The 20,068-nt window shown below is 37.9% G+C and overlaps 1 protein-coding gene across 3 annotated transcripts in view; it reads left to right on the top strand.

The window, feature by feature from the left end:
* The window catches only part of pcdh15b (protocadherin-related 15b), a 214,432-nt gene extending 194,607 nt beyond the window's left edge, over positions 1-19,825 (top strand). For 2 of the 3 annotated variants that reach the window (XM_051914965.1, XM_051914967.1), the window contains one exon: positions 783-1,052. In XM_051914965.1, the coding sequence (XP_051770925.1) occupies positions 783-1,005 (223 nt within the window). In that variant the 3' untranslated portion in view covers positions 1,006-1,052. Of the gene's footprint in view, positions 1-782; positions 1,053-1,757; positions 1,767-2,717; positions 2,829-10,737; positions 10,760-13,697; positions 13,737-13,834; positions 13,909-14,728; positions 14,859-18,520 lie in introns of those variants that run through there. The other variant, XM_051914968.1, reaches the window with a different exon arrangement.
* Positions 19,826-20,068: the final 243 nt, after the last annotated feature.

Below are 20,068 nucleotides of genomic sequence, written 5' to 3'. Positions count from 1 at the left end.
CCTTCTGAAGCAAAGTGATGGGTTTTGTAAGCCAAATATCCATATTTAAAACTTTATAAACTGTAATAGATGGCCGGAAGCTAGTTATTCAGACTTCAATTGTGTCTGTCTGAAAGAAGAAAGTCATATACACCTGGAATGGCTTGAGGGTGAGTAAATCATGGGATAATTTTCATTTTTGGGTGAACTATCCCTTTAAGAGATCACCCACCCCTAGTCATTAGTTAGGCTGTTTTTCATAATAACGATGTCTATTTATGTTTGCCTGTTTTTTATCCAAGCAGCATGATAAAGCAGATGGAGTGTATGTTTATGTTTGTTTAGACATTTTCTCATTTTTCATAAAAATGAGACTTGTGGTTAAATGCTTAGCCAGATTGTCTGTTTTGTCACAGTAATTAGCCTGCTCAGACAGCACTGTTTCTAACGCTAGTATGGGCAAATCATGAATTGTAGGTTGTCGAATGTGCTTTAAAACCCTTCAGTTCAAATATAGACAACATTTCTTCTTTTGTCAACTTCTTTTGTTTTGTTTAGCTGTCTGCAATGTGAATGATATTTATAAATTGTGCTTTCATAGTAGCCAATGTAAGTATAAGACTTAAACTTAAAAAAATGGGGACACATTTTAGAACGTTATTATAAAAGTTTGCTTTATAAATTATTACATTTGCTCAGTTATTCCATGATGGGCAAGTGAGATTTCTATTGCCAGATTTATGTTGCTTGCACTGCAGAACTAATCAAATAGCATATGCGACTGTTCGTGTGGTTTTCTACAGGTTTTTAGATGGGAAGTTATTGGACATCAATAAGGAGTTTCAGCCCTACCTAGGTCGGGGAGGACGCATTCTGGAGATCCGCACACCAGATGTGGTGGAGAGCGTGAAGAAGGCAGTTCAGTCTGTTGGATACACCGAAGGAGCCCTGCTGGCCCTGGCCGTCATCATCATCATGTGCTGTATCCCAGCCATTCTTATCGTCATCATCACCTACCGACAGTGAGTGTCACCACTGTAGTCCAGTACACCTTAAAGGGATAGTTCACCCAACAATTAAAATTTTGTCATTATTTACTCACCCTGAAGTGGTTCCAAATCTATATGAGTTGATTTCTTCTGTTAAACACAAAAGAAGATATTTTAAAGAATGTTGGTGACCAGACAGTTAATGGCACCCACTGACTTCCATAGTAGGAAAAAGAAAAAGAAAAATACCATGGAAGTCAATGGGTGCCATCAACTGTCTTGTTATCAACATTGTTTAAAATATCTTTTGTGTTCAACAGAAGAAAGAAACTCATAGATGACTGTAACATAAGGCTAAGTAAATAATGACAATTTTTTCATTTTTAGTTGAATTATCCCTTTAAGCAGGCTGCTTCATTCCTCTGGGATTTCAGTGGAACATTTATACGTACACACATTTTCTCTTTTTCACAATGGTATCACCTTTGAGAACTGCCTGGTCTTGTGTTTATTCTGTGCGAAAGAAGATTAATTAAGGCCATGAAAGGTAAATATGTGAAATCGTCTGTGGTTAAGAGCTAAGTTTTACATGTGGTGCCAGCTGAGCCAGTGCCATATGGCAGACCTGACAATGAGAATTCAGGAATTTGGGAATCAAAGAGCAGATTTATAAATTTTGTGGCTGAAATCCACCATATATTTTTTTGCAGTGTGATAAGTTCATGTTGAAACATTGTCATTGTCTAATATATCTCTTTTTTTCTTCTTTTCACAATGCACCAACTTCAGATTCAAAGAGTAAGTATTGTACAGAGATATGCATGTGTAATGATAGGTTGGTTATACGTCTTAACCATTTCCCTCTCTCAAGCATTATTTAATTCAGTGGTTCTCAATTGATATTGCTTCAAGACCCAGATTTTACATTGAATATAAAATGGCAAAACCCAAATAGCAACCCAACACTATCTAAATAGCTTGTCGTACAAAAGTCAATGATACGACAACGGAAATCAACAGCAGTGAAATGTATTAACATAAAAACCTAATACACATGTTTTTATAGTTTGAATTTGGTTTATGAATGTCTCTAGAATTTTAATGTTTATGCTCTCGACAATCCATAGTTCACTGAAACAAAATACAATGTTGGCACAAATGATGTTTATCCTCATTGCAACCCATATTTAATGTAGTCTGGGACATATTTTTATTCTATTTTGTGTAGCTTTATTAGTTTTCCAAGAATGAGGGCACATCATGCTACCTGGCCATGATGGCATTTGCCAAAATATGACTAGCTTAGATCAATTTTAGCCAAAATACCATTTGATTTGACAAAAAATAAATAAATAAATAAAATTAAAAATAAAAACCTCTCCTTTTAAATATTTTAATGTCTTTTTATTTTTTATTATATGCTTAGTTGCATGTTATTATTTGTATAGCATGTTTTTTGTTTGTTTTTTATTCTATTTTATACACGCTGAGAACCACTGGTCTAATTTATATTATCTAAGGAACTCCAGAATAGCTAAATGTCCAGGGAAAGATAAAGGCTTGTTGATTTCCCAGGACCAGGACAGAAGAGCTTGGAACACAACTTATGTAAAGAATAGCTTTTGTTCCCTAAGTTATCAGATCCTGAATAAGATTTTTGATCTGTGAATCCATGCATAATTAATCAATCTTTCATTATATAAGCACATGCTTTTATTTTGCTCAACTTGTTGACTTTATTATCTAAAGACGGCAGGCAGAATGTGCAAAAACAGCCAGGATCCAAATGGCACTTCCCACCGGCAAATCCGGAGGTGCTGCCACCAACAATCTGTATGAAGAGCTCGGCGACAGCACCATGTAAGTTTTATACCCTCAGAACTTTATACTTGTCAATGTCTCCAAACACTGACTGATGTAGAATATTAATATGTAAAGTAAAATTGCACAAGTCTATTTAAATTAAAATAAATTAAGTCTATTTTTCCTACCACAGTGCCATTTTTAAACAAGAAAGAATCTTAATTATAAATTATAAATCTAACAAAATATAGAGTTGTATGATTAGAACAGGAACTTCAATTTGAGTAAATAGAAATGTTAGTTTGGTTGTTAAGATTCTCTGGCTGCAGTATTTATGTTAATAAACTTATGATTTAACATAACCTAATTTTATGGCTGAGCAAAGCTAGGGTTATAGGGCTAGGGCTTCTATTCATGGTGTCCCAGGTTGAGGTGATCACCATACTCCTTTGTTATCCCCAGGGTATGGTCCCAAACTCAAAAGGTTTCAAAAAAAAAAAAAAAAAAAAAAAAAAAAAAGCCTCCAGTCTTGTTTGGTGTGTTTGTAGTCAACATTTCATAGGAATATCGTTTTTTGGAATATCAAAGATCCACTTTTATCAGAAACTGTCTGATTATCATCTGACCCAAATATGTTAAAAACTGGACTTTTTAGGAGGTTCAGGAAGGTAGGATGTAAACTACTTGTTTATCCCTGCGGCATATAGTAGTCATGACCACTATCAAGTTTTGTTGCCGAGATCAAAATTGTCATATTTTTCACTGTCATACTTAGGAGTGTTTTACATGCCAACAATTTTGGTATTTCAAACAGTGTTTTTGTTGTTGTTTCTTTTAAAGTGTTCAATAACTTTTGACCCCAAAACTGGCATAATAAAAGACAATTTGTCTTCTATGAAGAGTTTTTTAACCATACAGTTCCAGGGACTTCGATATACTCCGAGTCTGAAGAAAGAATAAGCAGAAAACCAACTGATTGCTTGCTGATTTTTGATTTCTAGACTGCTTCGGTGCATATCACCTAATTATGCTTTACGTGAGCATTTTCAATCTTTCTGAACTGGCTGGTTTTCCACTGCTACTACTAGACTGAACAGTCCACGTTTCTAAACATTGAAGTTTAAATTTGGGCAGTCATATTTTAATGTGCTCCTGGTTGAGATTTCACATCAAACTTATTTCAAAAGATCAAGTAAATTTTTTTCATCTTTGAACCCCTTAAACTGATTTCTGCGGAATGGTTGTGTCTGGTGTTAGGCGAGTTTCCCCCTTTAAAAGACTAGCACTTACACAAACTTTACAAAAAAAATGTTAACATCTTGCTAATTTCACTTATATATTTTTTTTTTTTTAATTTTCCTTATCTCTCATTCTCATTTCTTGGATATCAGACCTAAGTAAGTAGGTAGTCATCTGTGTTTCCAAATGTAGAAAATAATTAAGGTAGAGTTGTATTTGTGGTCGTTTCTCAGAAAGCTGTTGAACATTCTTTCCTTCCAATTAGTTGCCTAGCATTGTGATCAGTTGCCGTGCTCCTAATCAGTAGTGATATTAGCTAAGAATTGTGTTAGTGCCCTTCATTGAAACTTGTTGTAGGTGTTTGCCTAGGATTTAATTAGCTCAATCCAGGCAGGTGCTTTTTGTAGCTGGCTTCCATCCTACTTCCCCATCTAACTTGCTGTTCACATCCTCTGTTAAGTCATTCTTTGTCTCTTTTTGCGGTTATGCTGAAAGCAGGACTAAGAGGTGTGTTCTGAAGGATGGCGATCGGCAGCGTCTAATTAGCTCATTTGCCACCCGTGCCATCGCTGCTCACAAGCTGTCCACTGCTAATGGAATCTTGCTGAACAACTTGCCTAAGTCGGAAAGCAACATTACCTTCCTTTCAGATGAGAACCCGCTTACTACAACCAACCCCTTGTACCATGATGACGGCACCCTCAGCAGCCCTGAGCACCAAAATCGAAGGTACCTCCTGGGCATGTATTCACCCAGCGTGAGAAGTCTGAGAAAGTCCATCCTGCGCTTCCCATCTGCAAGCTCAGGACACTCCTGGACTTTACCCTCTAGGTTACACAAGTGTGAGACCAGTGAAGCCCTACGGAGTAGGAGGGTGGTGATGGACCCAGTTCAGTGGGAGCTGCAGCTTCTGAAGTCTGGCCTTAAGGACAGTAAAGAAATGATTGATGGGATTGATGGGTTTGATGGTTTTGATGGGCTTGTGGACGAAGATCCAGAGCCCAAATTGTCAGTAAAAGAGCAGGCACGGCAGTTTGAGCAGCAGGCCATGCTGGACATGAGGCAGAAGCAAGGCCAGGACTCTCGTGGGTCACTCTCCTCTGAAATTATTCTCTCTGTTTTTGAGACCCCACAGTCTTCATTCATGGGACATAACAACAGGCCCCCAGCCATAATCATTACCCAGAGTGATGGAACACCTCCACCCAGTTACAAGCCCACTCCTCCAGTGCTGCGGAAGTACAGCAGATTGACTACCTATCCTGATGAGGAGTCTTACGAGGTCAATGTGGAGATCATCCCTGACCCTCCAGATGTACCTGCTCCACCACCACCACCTCCACCTCCCTCAAGTTCTCCACCACCTCCACCTTCCTCCAGTCCTCCACCACCTCCACCACCTCCACCTTCCTCCAGTCCTCCACCACCTCCACCTCCCTCCAGTCCCCCACCCCAGTCTATTCCTATCCCGCCATCCACACCTGTTCCTCCCCATCCAACCCCTCCACCTCCTCCTCCTCTCCCCCCTCCCTTATCACCAGCCTTTTCCCGTCCCATGCCTCCTTCTCCATTCGTCCTCCCTCCTCTTTCCTCCATCACACCCCTTAGACCGGTGTCCTTACGCCCCACACCACCTCCACTGCCCTCCGAGCCGGAGCCTCCCAAGAGGGAACTCAAGGGGATCCTTAAGAATATCCAGAACATAGCAGATATAGAGAAATCCATTGCCAACATGTACAGTCAAATAAATAAAAAGCAGTGCCCGCCAAAGATTGTCCCCAAACCACAAGTGTCTGTTGAACCAGAGGCTGGCGTGTCAGAAGTGGAGCCTGTACAAGAAGCACCACCACCAGAGCCCAATCCAAACATGAACTCACTAGTGGAAGAACTGGAAAAACGCTTTCCATCTCAGTCCACTATCCTGTGACACTCTCTTTGTCCATGTTGCTATTACTCTTTTAGAGGCTGTTCACTAGGGCTGGGACAATACATCGATTATCGATTTGCGATACAATGAATCTGGAACGATTCTGATCTTTTTCCGAATGCGGATCACGATTCTCTCTTGAATCGATTCTGAGCTTAGTTTTTAACAGCAGATGGCACTACATGCTTTAGAAACACACATAACGTTATCTGCTTGCTTTCAGTTCCTTTACACACATCACTTAAACCTAACATAATCATTCATAAAGTTTGAAAAGGTTGAAGCGAATTACAAGGGTGTTTGCAGTGGGCCATGTTTACATTAATCTCGCATCATAAAAACATTCTGAGCTGGGGTGCAAGTGTATTTAACCACTTACATGACTCAGCCGAATGCATGAGCGCTCTCAAGCAGTCCTCTTTGTGAGCATTTGAGTATGTGGTTAAAAACTAGCCTGGAGCGCCATCTGCTGTTAAAACTAAGCTCAGAATCGATTTGAGAGAAAAAATATCAGGATCGATCCAGATTCATTGTATTGCAAATAAAGGATCAATGTATTGTCCTAGCCCTACAGTTCACACAGGATGCATTCTAGCAAATATTTTAGTAGTGCGGAACTGTAAAGAAGTCATGTTCATATGTAATATATGGACAAGATGTTCCTGTAGCACAAACAGTAAAGCATGGTGCTAGCAATGCCATGCTTCCAAGGAGGGAATGCATACATTTATTAAATGTATACTTTCAATGCAATGTAAGTCACTTTGAATTAAATCATAAATGTTAAAATGTTTATCAAACCCCCAGAAACATGTGATTGTTTGTAACCTGACATTGAACCACTAAACTGTATACAAAATAATTAAAATGTGGCACTTGACACAGAAAAAAGTGTGGGGGGGGGGGGGAATGTAAAAGGTTCATCTAGCGCACATGTACAAAGACCAAAAATTCCAATTTAATAATTAAAAAGCAAGAGAATGTGTCCTGTGTGAATGGCCCCTTAGACTATCACTACATTTTTGTCATCTTTACTTTTTGTCTTACCATTGTGTTTCATCTTACAATAACACAAAATCAAGTGTTTGTGCTTTAAAGTTTTTGTAAAATATTTTTAATCAGTTTTGCAAGAGTGTTTTGTTATTTAGTTGAGTTAAACCATTCATACAGGCAATTCATTTTTAGCACACAAAACACTGTTACTTACTCGTAGAAATTCTCTATATTCACATGCTCTAATGCTGGGCTATAAGTTACTGCCACTGGATGGGATAAATTACCTCTATAAAGCTTTTCACTGAGGTACACTGCATGCTCTCACCTCTCATTTTTCTTTATTTTTTTCCCTCTTTTGTTAAATGTGTTAGCATAGCCTCTGTGGCCACATTTACACTGTCTACCAGTTTTCCCCAATATATGGCACAGGATATTCATGTATATTATGATCAATTTATTAATCAGGTACAGCTGTAATAGGACATTGTGTCTCTCTCAGTGCAAGCTAATGTTGTCTCTGGTAGAAGGACTAGAAAGGCACAGAAGAGAAACAAGTTTGTTTTAATGTTAAATGGCTTTATGTTACGTGACTGTGCACACATTAGGAGGTTTGAGAGGCAACGGAGTCGTCAAGTTGGTTGTAATTACTGGCTAAATCAATTTAGTGTGTATGTACATTTGTGTGTGTGAGAGAGAGAGCTTGTGTGATTGGCGATATGTCCTCCATTTACTCTTTGAGACGGAAACACGCTGCATTCAATTCAGCAAACGTCCTCCTAATCCCAGCTTTAATTGTTTTGATACTAATGGATGGATACTGCACCATTACATCCGATTATTGTTGACTTGCACACAACTATACCATATTGTTTTTGTTCTTGTGCTGTAGCACATTCAGAAGTGTCTCCATGACCTTAAGAAAATTGATCATGTTCAGTTTCTGTAATGATTGCACCTTCTGTTTACACTGAGCAGTCACTGTATTGATGTGACTCGGATATTCTGGTTAGGCTTTGTTTTAAACCTCTTTCCCTATTAAAGTTCTGCAATAAATTCAGCCCCTTAATACAGACTCCATTCAAAATTTGTTTTGTAGGTAACATCATTGTTTGTGTGCAGTTTAAAGAGTAAAGAAATTTAAGAGTGAAGTCAGATAATCTCCCAATGAATGTTTAGGTTTCAAAATGTAACCAACATTATTGCAGCTTTTGTCATTTGAATTGTGATTTGGTCTTCTTTCTTCTATTTATGTGTACACTGAATTGTGATTACGCTTTTCTTTCAAATATATTTAACCATTTAGAGTTCTTTTAACAGAGCAAAAGATGAGTTGTGTTAATACGTGTCACTTCATTAGAAAAGAAAAGCTTAAAGCCTAAAAAAAAAAAAAAAAAAATAAAACTTCACATAAAACACTATTCCTTTACTATCATTAAAGCACTTATTTCCTTCAAATTTTCTTAGCAGATAACCCAGGCATGCCATACTTTCCCATCTCATATCTCGATTTGTTTATCTAATCTGTAGCATCATATTCCATTAGGACTAGCAGTTGCCATCATGACATATTAATAGTGTTAGAGAACAAACAAACAAACAAGCAAACATCTTTATGGCAATCAGAGGGAGGAGGGAAAGCTCTCTGTTAAAATTAGCACAGATCAAACAAGATTCATCTGTCACCACTATTGTCTGTTTAGTCAACATTTCAAAGCAGATGGCAAACTGCAATGTACAACTGTAGAAAAGCATATATGTTTAAAACTACTGCTGCCAACACATTAATTCAGTGTGTTTGATTATAAAAAGAACAATGTGCTAACATGTTTAATCACATACATATGATTACAGGTCATTAATTTAATTAATATGCATATCATAATTGTGATTATTTTTTGGGAGTGACCCTATTTGAAACACTTTTTAACTATTTATACTATAGTAACTTTTACATTATTGATAATAGTAAGAAATAGCGTTATGTTTGTATTTATTACACAAATCAGTTTCTACATTTTTTGATAAATCCAGTTAAAAATGCATTTTTAAAGGGACTTTTGACATATCAGTGGTGTTCATCCTGTTTTTTTCATTTATGATTAGTAGTTAATCAAAAATCAAAAATATTATAATTATGTAATATTGATATATATGGTAGTCTTTTTTGGTTTTATAATACCTTCTATGTGCTTTCAGTGGTGGTTTAGGTTCCCATTACTTGTAATTAACAAACTCCACCTACAAAAAGCAGGCCAGCCAATGGTAAATCATTTCTAATTCTAAAATTAATCAGTGTAATCTTGAAGGAACTGAGAAAAAAGATCAAATAATTATTATAGATCAGTAGGTTTAATACAAGTTTCATTTAAAAAAAAAAAAAAGAAAAAAGAAAAAGAAAAAAGATGGAAATGCCACTGTAATTGTACCTTGACCCTGTTAAAAATATAACATAATTAGTATTCAATCATAGTGTATAATTATATACTTTAATTACAATTACATATCATGTAATACATCATGTTTAATTCATGGACTGGCACATCATTGCACCTGCAAACACGCTCGCATAGAGAGAGAAAAGTCAACAAAACAAAAGTCTCTTGAAAGTCGCATATTATCGTTAAGAGATAAATCTTCATTTGAATCCCTCATTATGCCCACATCAGGGAAGAATTGCTGTAATTTGCTCTCGCTGATCTGCTGCCTGGAGAGAATTTTAATTTGCTACGCTTTCAGTGAAATGGCCCTGCCACTTAGGAAACGCTGGCCGGTCTCCATGTACACTCTGTGTGCCCCTAACACACCTGATAAACTGTAATCAAATGTTTTTTAGGCTGTCTTTGCATGCCAAGCATTGTCACAGATGATATTGTCTAATGTCATAAGAACCTTGAGGGTGTTAACATTCATCTGACTGATAAACAAACAGTGTGCCACGTGTCCTTGTAGCTAAACAATGTTTTCTCCTCTATAGGCATGTCATTCTCTTATTGTCTACTTGAATCAGTAGTGTTAACACATATTCATTATGCGATGAGGCCTGTAAGCTTTATTGTCATTTAGCATTTAACACTGATTGACCCCTAAACTAATGTCCCCCAGACTAAAATATCATAATCAATAGTACAATCCATAAAGAAAAGTAATTTCAGTAGCTGAAAAAAAGAAATGGATATATTAGTAGATTATACTTAATTTTTATAGTCCCCTTTAAACATTCTACTAACTGTAAGTACCTTTTCAACTACATGTCAACTGACTCATTAATTTACATGTCAACTAACATTCATTAGAGCATTAGCAGACTGTTAGGTTAGGGTTACTTTTAGTCAGTAGAATGTCTGTTGGGAGCATCAAAATAAAGTATGAGCAGATATGAAGCAGACAGTCTACTAATACTGTAATGACCGGTAGTTGACATGTAGTTGCAAAGTTACTTATGGTTAGCAGAAGTGGACTATCAAAATAAAGTATTACCTATTACTATCCTAATGCATCATCATAGGAAATTGTAAAGACAACCGTTTGTTTTAGTTTTTTTCCCCCTATTGCATTTCTGCATATTAATCCACACACATATGCTCAGTTCTTCACAGTTATACATTATTTATTACTTTGAGACAGCCATACAAAAGGACATGCTGTCTCAATTTCATGCATTTAAATATGCTAACTATTTAAAGACTTTATAACATCTGACTGTCCAGTTTGAGAAAAAGATTTAAACTTTTCTAGATATTAAATATCAAGGTTTTATCATAATAATCTTACTGACTTTATTTCCATGCTGTTATCTCCTCACAGGAGAGGCTACGGGCATCAAGAGGTATGTGTTTATATTCTTTGGAATAGCATTATGTTTAAATGATGTCTGGAGACAGTTTCATTGGCCATCATTTTTATCAGTTGATGCTGTTTGATAGGGACAGTGATGAAAGAGGAAATAACTATTTGTCAAGATCTCATCTTTAAAATTGCTGAAGGCTAGATCTGTCAGTCTGGAGTTTGACTTGCTGATAACATTTCTCAAATAGTTTTGTTCTTAGGAGGTAAGATTTTATGAATGCCAAAGTGTTTAAATAAAGAAATAAGCACAGACTTGAGTGGCTTATTGCTTTTATAAAACTATAGCAACAGCAATGTGATAAATAAAAAGTTACATTTAAATGCAGTCCATTATTATCCAGTTCTCTAAAATACTTGATTCTATTTGGTCAATCACAGAATACTGTGGCTATATATATATACACACACAGTATCTCACAGAAGTGCGTACACCCCTCACATTTTTGTAAATATTTTATTATATCTTTTCAAGTGACAACACTGAAGAAATGACACTTTGCTACAATGTAAAGTAGTGAGTGTACAGCTTGTATAACAGTGTAAATTTGCTGTCCCCTCAAAATAACTCAACACACAGCCATTAATGTCAAAACCGCTGGCCACAAAAGTGAGTACACCCCTAAGTGAAAATGTCCAAATTGGGCCCAAAGTGTCAACACTGATGCTCAATAGGGTTTAGGTCTGGAGACATTCTTTAGCAAGGCAGTGGTCGTCTTGGAGGTGTGTTTGGGGTCGTTGTCATGTTGGAATACTGCCCTGCGGCCCAGTCTCAGAAGGGAGGGGATCATGCTCTGCTTCAGTGTGTCACAGTACATGTGGCTTTCATGGATCCCTCAATAAACTGTAGCTCCCCAGTGCCAGCAGCACTCATGCAGCCCCAGACCATGACACTCCCACCACCATGCTTGACCGTAGGCAAGACACACTTGTCTTTGTACTCCTCACCTGGTTGCCGCCACACACGCTTGACACCATCTGAACCAAATAAGTTTATCTTGGTCTCATCAGACCACAGGACATGGTTCCAGTAATCCATGTCCTGTGGTCTGCTTGTCTTCAGCAAACTGTTTGCGGGCTTTCTTGTGCATCATCTTTAGAAGAGGCTTCCTTCTGGGACGACAGCCATGCAGACCAATTTGATGCAGTGTGCAGCGTATGGTCTGAGCACTGACAGGCTGACCCCCCACCCCTTCAACCTCTGCAGCAATGCTGGCAGCACTCATACGTCTATTTCCCAAACACAACCTCTGGATATGACGCTGAGCACGTGCACTCAACTTCTTTGGTCGACCATGGCGAGGCCTGTTCTGAGTGGAACCTGTCCTTTTAAACCGCTGTATGGTCTTGGCCACCGTGCTGCAGCTCAGTTTCAGCGTCTTGGCAATCTTCTTATAGCCTACGCCATCTTTATGTAGAGCAACAATTCTTTTTTTCAGATCCTCAGAGAGTTATTTGCCATGTGGTGCATGTGAGGGGTGTACTCACTTCTGTGAGATACTGTGTGTGTATATATATATATATATATATATATATATATATATATTATATAAAATGTTTCTTTTAACCCTAAAAGGTGGAGTGTATAGCTTTTCATTTCTTAAACAACCATGTATTAAGATGTATCATGGCCATATTCCAGGATGACAATTTCAAGGGAGCATGAAGAATCATTTTCACACAAGAATTGGCACTGACCTTAACCTTAGTGTAAGTTTTTGGGATGTGCTGGAGGAGACTTTACAGAGTGCTCACCTCTTGCATTGTCAATACAAGATCTTGACCAAAAAATGATGCACCTCTCGATGGAAATAAATGTTGTGATGTTATTTCCATCAAGAGGTGCATCCATCTTTGGTCAAGATCTTGTATTGACAATGCAAATCCCAAAGACTCCCAGCACATCCCAAAGACTTTCAATTAAATTAAGATCTGGACTCAGAGGTGCCAATTCATGTGTGAAAATGATCCTTCATGCTCTCTGAACCATTCTTTCACAATTTTAACCTTGGTGAATCTTGACATTGTCATCCTGGAATATGGCCATGATGTGTCTTCCTACATGGTTGTTTAAGAAATGAAAAGCTACACACTCCATCTTTAAGGGTTAAAAGAACCATTGCCAAACATATAACATGCTAGAAACATATTAATCACTGTAATAATGATCTATTCATAGATTCTAAAGTATTTGCCTATTACAGCGACTTTGTTTTTGCCGGGCAGTGTGTATATATATATACTTGCTAACTTGCTAATCAGCCATAATCTGTGATAATGCAGGGCTATATTTGTGATGATGTCAAGCTACATATAAACTTGGCACATTATAAAATGTGCGCTTACAGCTATGCATTTATTTGAAACTCTGCATCTATCTGCTTTATAATATTTATAACAATGTTTCTAAATGAATGGAAAACATATTTAAAACTTCACATGCAAACAGATAAAATGATTTCTTCTTTATTTCTATATTTTACAATGGGATCCTTAAGTCTGACAACACTAGTGAAAATGCCTCTATTTTCAGGTTTTCTAATTGAATAGCTATATGAATTTTATAATTTATAATATAATTTTAACAGTATAATTTGAGTGAAAAGTAAAAACTAAAATTAACACAAATTTCAGAACTTCTTAGTATCTGAAATCAAGTAAATCTGACCTTATGTAAAGACATTCTCAAATGTCACAAATTTACTGATTTGATGTTTCTTTGTTAAATTTTTTTTAAACACTAAAACTTCCAGTTGTAAATTCAGATTTTATTTTGAATTGCAGATTTTTCAGAATAATCTCAGACTTGTGGATCCAACTGTATTTATCTTCTATCGTTCACTTTCAAATAGATTCATAAATGTAATATTCCTCCTTTTCTCTCTTGTTTCTGCACTGTTTCTCCTCTGAATGTTGTGCAGCAACAGCAGTTGCTTCGGCCCTCTCTGTTGAGACCAGAGGTAGAGAATCTCAACTTTTAAATGGGCAGCACTTTCATCTGACTTTTCACCTAAACTGATGCACTCTTTTTAACTATAACTCTTTACTCTGCTCACAGGAACTCTCTATGGAATCTGGCATTGACCCAGGACAAGACTATTATACACAGGATTACTATAACTATGACCATGGGTGAGTGTGCGTTCATTGGTTGCAATGTGCTGCTGGCCCAAATCACACCTTTCAGATATATTCCAAGCCTGCTGCTTTTAATAAATCAGTTTGTGTGATTTTAGCACTATTTTATTTGTTCCTGATGATTAATTTTGTCATTTTCCTATAACATTGTGGGCACCCATTTGTGTCTTTTTGACTGTAATAGCAAAGATAATTATTTACTGATGCTTGTGCAAGGTGAACTGCCCATATGGAATCCTAATGAGCTAGAGAAAATAGAAATAGGTGCTGTAAATGAATGCCCTCCTGAGGGAAGTAATAGTAATTGCAGACTATCAAAAGATTTTTGAGCAGAATTAAATGCTATCCAAGTTTTCCTACTGTGTTATAAAGTATAGGTCATACAAATTTGATCAGTAGCAGTCCCCAGCCGTATAACACATCGGTCTTCAATATATCCTTCTATCCTCAATAAATCCAAATGAAAGGCCTCCATGACTACAGGCTGGTGAGGGTCAATATAATCCTGAATTTCAGCCTGTTTTCTGTTAAATGGGCTGTCTAAGCTGTATTTAGGTTCAGACAGCCTGCTGCTCCCCAGAATACTCAAAGTCCTCTAATGAAGGCCTGCTTTGACCTTTTCCATACAGTGTTATGAGGAGGTTCTGCTACTAAATCTTACTTATTGGATTTGCCTTTCATTTCTCTGTCCCAGAAGTTTTATAAAACAGTTTTAGTTTTGATTTAGTGGACAGTAGGGACAAAGTTTTTGCTTTGTTTGCACTGGTGTGTGTGTTTGAGGTATATGCATTAATCCTGTATACCTGCTTTTTAGCTATGACTTGCCTCAGTATGGAAGTCGACGGAAGCTGATCTCTCCAACAGGGATGTATGATGAATATGGAGAGGTGATTATGGAAGATGATGGCAGCTACTATTACAGCCCACACGAATCTGAGGGAGAGGTATCACATTTTTATTTGTTCTGTTTTGTTAGTTTAAGCCAATACAATGTGCAGTATTTTTTAATAAAGTTACATTTATCCTGCCTCTGGCTTAAGGCCATTACACATGACTCATGTCAGGGCTTCAATGCTTTCAGCACTTTGACATTCACTTGAAAAGCATTGCAGATAGCAAGGTGGCAAGAAAGCCGGAAGTTTACACAATGAACAGTTGCACTGAAAAATAGTGCAACCAAATGAAACGTATTTGAGCTTACAACAGAAAAAAAAGGTCCTGGCGATTACTTAGAATCATTGCAGAAAGAAAAAAAATGACTGGTCAAATGTGTTTTACTCTGAATGTAATGATATGCTTTTGATGACATAATCACTCAGTAATATCTAGAAGGTTACCCTCATACAAGAGCACATTTATTCCAAGGTGTAAGGTTGGGGTGATCCTCACAAGATTTTTGCAAAACTAGGGCAGGGATGGACAACCTCCAGTCCTGGAGGGTTCAGGATTCACTGGTCTGCAGATTTTGGGTACGTCTACATTAATCCAGAGACATTTGAAAACTGAGTTCATCCACACTAGCGGCTTCAAGCGTTTTCCAAAAGTTCCTCATACACACTGTAACGTCTGAAACGCTTAAATCCCCTTACTGCATATGCGTAAAACAATACTAAAAGCTCATGAGATGATGCAGAGAGAGTAGATAAAAAAAGTTCTCATGCTATTCTTTTGGCACGATCATTTTATTAGTATACTATCGCATCACTCATTTTTGCGTCCAGGTTGCACTCAAAATTGGGTTTAAAACGCAACTGTCAGCATATTTTGCATACATGACAGCAAATGTGAGTAAATTCTCTGTCATCTTTGCAGGAATGTAATACGAAGATTCTACAAAGGAGCATTTATCTTGAGCAATAATGTTAATGTAAATAGCAGGCACAACAATACCGGTATAACTATAGACATTTATAGGTACAATACGTGTCACATGATTAAACATGCGTCATCTTTTTCAAATACCTCCGTTTTCACCATCCACACTATAACGCGAAAACAGCGTTTTTAAATTTATGCACTTTAGAGAGCGTTTTCAAAAAGGTCAGTTTTCCTCGAGTTGAAACTGTTTGAACTTTAACCATCATGTTGCAGCATTTTCATGCAATGTGGTACGGGGCTAACATTGTACCTTGACAGTCCCCAAAGTGCTTTGGGAATGCTGACATGAATCATGTGAAATGGCCAAAGTCACAAAGATGATGAGTGATCTGAATGGTTGACTAAATATTCTGAATGATAAAAATCTTGGCTAATATCAATGTAATAGGTTGTGAGGCAAGGCAGAAGGCTAGCTCCACCACCAGGAAAGTCTCCACCACGGAGGCCCCCTAGACTAGCTTTTGGAGACCAACCTCCAATGCTTGAGAAACACCTGCCTGGACCAGCTGAGGGCATCACACATCCTTACGGCTCAAAGGCTGAAGCGACACTTAAAGCACCCATACAACTCAGCCAAATGTTTGACAGAAGGTCAGGCCCAGCTCCAGCTCCATTCCAACTCCCGTGGAAGAACAACAAAATATTTCCGATTGTACTTCCTGAGGAGAAAGCAGGAAGTACTGATGACTCCAAACCAACCAGGATGCAGCATTCAAACCTTGTGGACAATGGCATGGTCATTGATGGCAGCTATTTCCAGACTAAAGAAGCAATGCCTTCAGCAAAGACAAGACTTGGCAAAGTTTTGAGTCAGATGAACATCTTTAAAACATTGCAGACTCAAAAGAACACTCTGAGCAGCATTAGTGGGAGTGTAGATCATGGGAGTAATGTGAACGCCTCAATCTCTTGGGTACTCAACGAGTCAGAGAGGGAATCACAGAGAATCCCTGGTGATATTGCGGAGAGTGAGCAAGAAAGAGGTAGAAACAGGGAAGACATCATTCAGCAGTCTTACACTGGAAGTGCCATGTCGTTCACACCTTACCATCCGTACAGACTCCAAGAAGGAGCACATATGAGTAGTTTAGACTCTGATGATGATCAAGACCAGAGTCCTATTGATTCAGACAGGGAGAGCCAAATAAAAACTCCGCTAGATGACACTGAAATAGAGTCAAGGACTGAATCAGACTCAGATCAAGACACAGAGATTGAGACAGAACAAGAGTCAGACACAGAGAGAACATCAGAGACGGAAAATGAATCTGAATCCGGACAAGAGGCTGCAAAGGAGTCAAGCTCGGAAGAAGGTAGCAGTGGAAAAGAGAGTGTCAGATCAGAGGAAAGAGGAACAGTGTCATCTGTCAGGTCTTCCCAGTCCAGACAGAGCAGCACAACCTCTGAAAGCATCAATTTCAAAGCTGGTTTTCCCGGCAGTGGTACCCAGAGATCAGCAACCTACAGGCAAAAGAGCAGCAGATCATCTCGAGAACCTGCAACTACTTTCACCCACACCAGAGCATTAGAAGAGACCATCCTGAAGGAGGATGAGGAAGATAAGGAAGGCAAAGGGCAGTTGAAAGAAGGTGACTCTGAGGGCCAAAATAAGGATCCAAAGTCCTCTATGTCTAAAAGCAGCTATTCTCCGGAAAGTAGACGAGATTTGAGCTTCCACAGCATGAGCAGCTTCTCAACGGCCAGCAGTAGTGTAGCAAGGGCTTTAGAGATCGACAAACTTTCTCCTATAGATGAGAACGAAGAAGGGGAAATGACTCCAGAGAGAGGTGGAAGCCCTGGTGATAGTTCAAGCTCTTCGGATGGAGCAAGAATCCTTAAAGTAGATGGGGAGGATGAGGATTCTAATTCAGATGCAGTTGAGACTGTCGGTGCCTCCTGAATTATTCTGATATGTTCAGTAAGACTAGCCATTGCCTTTATTTCTTGTGTTGAACTTTTTATTGGCCTTTTGAATGCCCTCATCTGATTGGAGTTGTTCTTGTCTTCCTCTCGCTGAGCAACTTGGCATTTCTCAACCTTTGCTGAATAACATGCATGCTCTTTCCTATGTAGTCTTACCTTTACAGGTCACCCTTCAAAAGTTTAAGTCAGCAATTAATGTTCAGATCAAAATTAGGTTGGTTTTTGTTGTTGAAGTAACCTGTAATCCAATGGCATTTGGTCATTGAGCACATTACTTTTAATGAGCTCATGAAAGGACATGAAGTGTGTGTGTGTTTGGTTGTTTTGCAGTGGTGGTCTGGCAGGGAATTTTCTGGAAAAACTGATGTATAAATTTAATATTCATCAAACCTGCTTTCGTTATAGTATTTTGTTGAAATTGTCTTGATAATTAACAACATAATGATTTTCCAGATCACCAGCCCAACGTTTGTCATATGAAACAAAATGGAACATATTACACATTGCCATCTACAAACATGTATGAATGAATGGACAGCTTTATTCCTCATACAAATGGCAATGAGTATATCACACATGAAAAAAAAAAAAAATATTTTTTTTTTACATTTTTATGCATATTATATGCACATTAGTGGTAAATCAATTACAAAAACAGTTAATATTACAGCTTTAGTTGTGCATTTTTTAAAAGGCTCTGCCTCTCTTGCCTCCTCGGACAGAACACCACTGTTGTGTGCTGTGTAAAATAAAAAAATAACTTGTTATTGTGTAGTCGTCTGACACTCCTGTTTTCTTTTTTCAGTACGGTAGAAAAAAGAGGATCAAGCTAATTGTAGACCGTGAATACGAGACCAGTTCAACTGGAGAAGAAAGTGCACCTGAATCGCACAGGAACCGACTATCTAATGTGAACAGCCACAGCAACATTAATGGGAGCATATACTTGGCCCAGAATGGCTCAATAATCCGGACACGACGGGTCGCACACACCAACAACATCAAGCTCAACTCTCCAGTACGACTGGGAAAGCACTTTAAGAAACTGGACAAACTTGCTGTTACGCATGAAGAGCGAATTCCTTTAAACAGCCCCATAATCACAGGCGCCTCAGCAGGTGAACAGAACCTCACGACCAGGCCCTCCAGTGGGTCTCTGGCCTCCAGCACCACAGGCCCAGAGAGTATAGCTTCAAAATCAAATGTGGTGAATGGTGGGGGTGAAAGAATACAAAATGTGGATGAACAAGAGTCCACAGTGGACAATCAGGAGGTGAGGGACCCTTTAGGATCACATAGTGACCGTACCCAGTCAGATGAGGAGGAGCTCTGGATGGGTCCTTGGAATAACCTGCACATACCAATGACAAAACTGTGACTTACAAACAGACGCTCTATTGTCTTAAAGAACGTAAGGGAGATAAACTGAATTTGCAGCATAAAATGATAAAATTGCACTTAAATTCATTCAGTATTATATTTGCTTTTCCATGGCCCTGAACAATGAGCTTCTCAGTGATTGTTGCATTCATAAGTACCTTAAAAATCAAACACTTGTTTTTTGCCCATTGATTGTCGCCTATCAGTACTTCTTTTTAATAATTATTATTTGGAATTTGTTATCAATGTATTGTATGCTTTCATAAATACATTTTTGTGCTTTTTACAGTTTAAAAGGCAAAAACAATTGTCTGCTGAAGTGTATTTTTGGTAAATAGTCAATGAAAATAATTGTGATGAATCTAAGGTGCACTTGTGCGCCTTACATTTGCTTAATGCCACAGTCATTTGAATGGACTTGCACCAGAGTTCAAATTGCTATATTTTTGTGCTTTTTTATACCGAGTTCTATCAAAACAGAATTATTCAGTATATGGTCACATTCTGTTTCAGACACTTGCCAAACTGAAGAGAACAACTTTTGTTGTTGTTTTATTTTTATTTTATTTCATTTTACTTAATTTTTTATTATTATTATTTTTGGCAGGCTGGTATATATATGAGAAAGCAATGCAGAAACTGCTCTCATTGTGCAGCCTTTGATAATATCTGGCTGTTTCTACAAAGCAGAGAAACAGGCACATCAAATAAAACATTCCTGATAAAACTACGGCTTTTCATTTATCCTTATTTTCATCAATATAATGAAACAAGTAGGCGGCACATAATTAGTTTACTGCTTAAAGGTACATTATGAAATGATCTCTGTTGACATCTGTGGTTGAAACAACATTGCAAGTACTAGGAACATGTTTTACATCAGATGTGCTTCAGCATTGCTATTCTAGGTGGATGAATCTGATGATGGTTTGAGCAGAGCTCCAAACTGCATCTAAATGGTTGTATTTTGCAT

This window comes from Ctenopharyngodon idella, chromosome 12, assembly GCF_019924925.1.
Source record: "Ctenopharyngodon idella isolate HZGC_01 chromosome 12, HZGC01, whole genome shotgun sequence".
Classification (NCBI taxonomy): Eukaryota; Metazoa; Chordata; class Actinopteri; order Cypriniformes; family Xenocyprididae; genus Ctenopharyngodon; species Ctenopharyngodon idella.
Note: the sequence above shows the minus strand (reverse complement) of the source record. Positions and strands in the feature narration are given on the sequence as shown.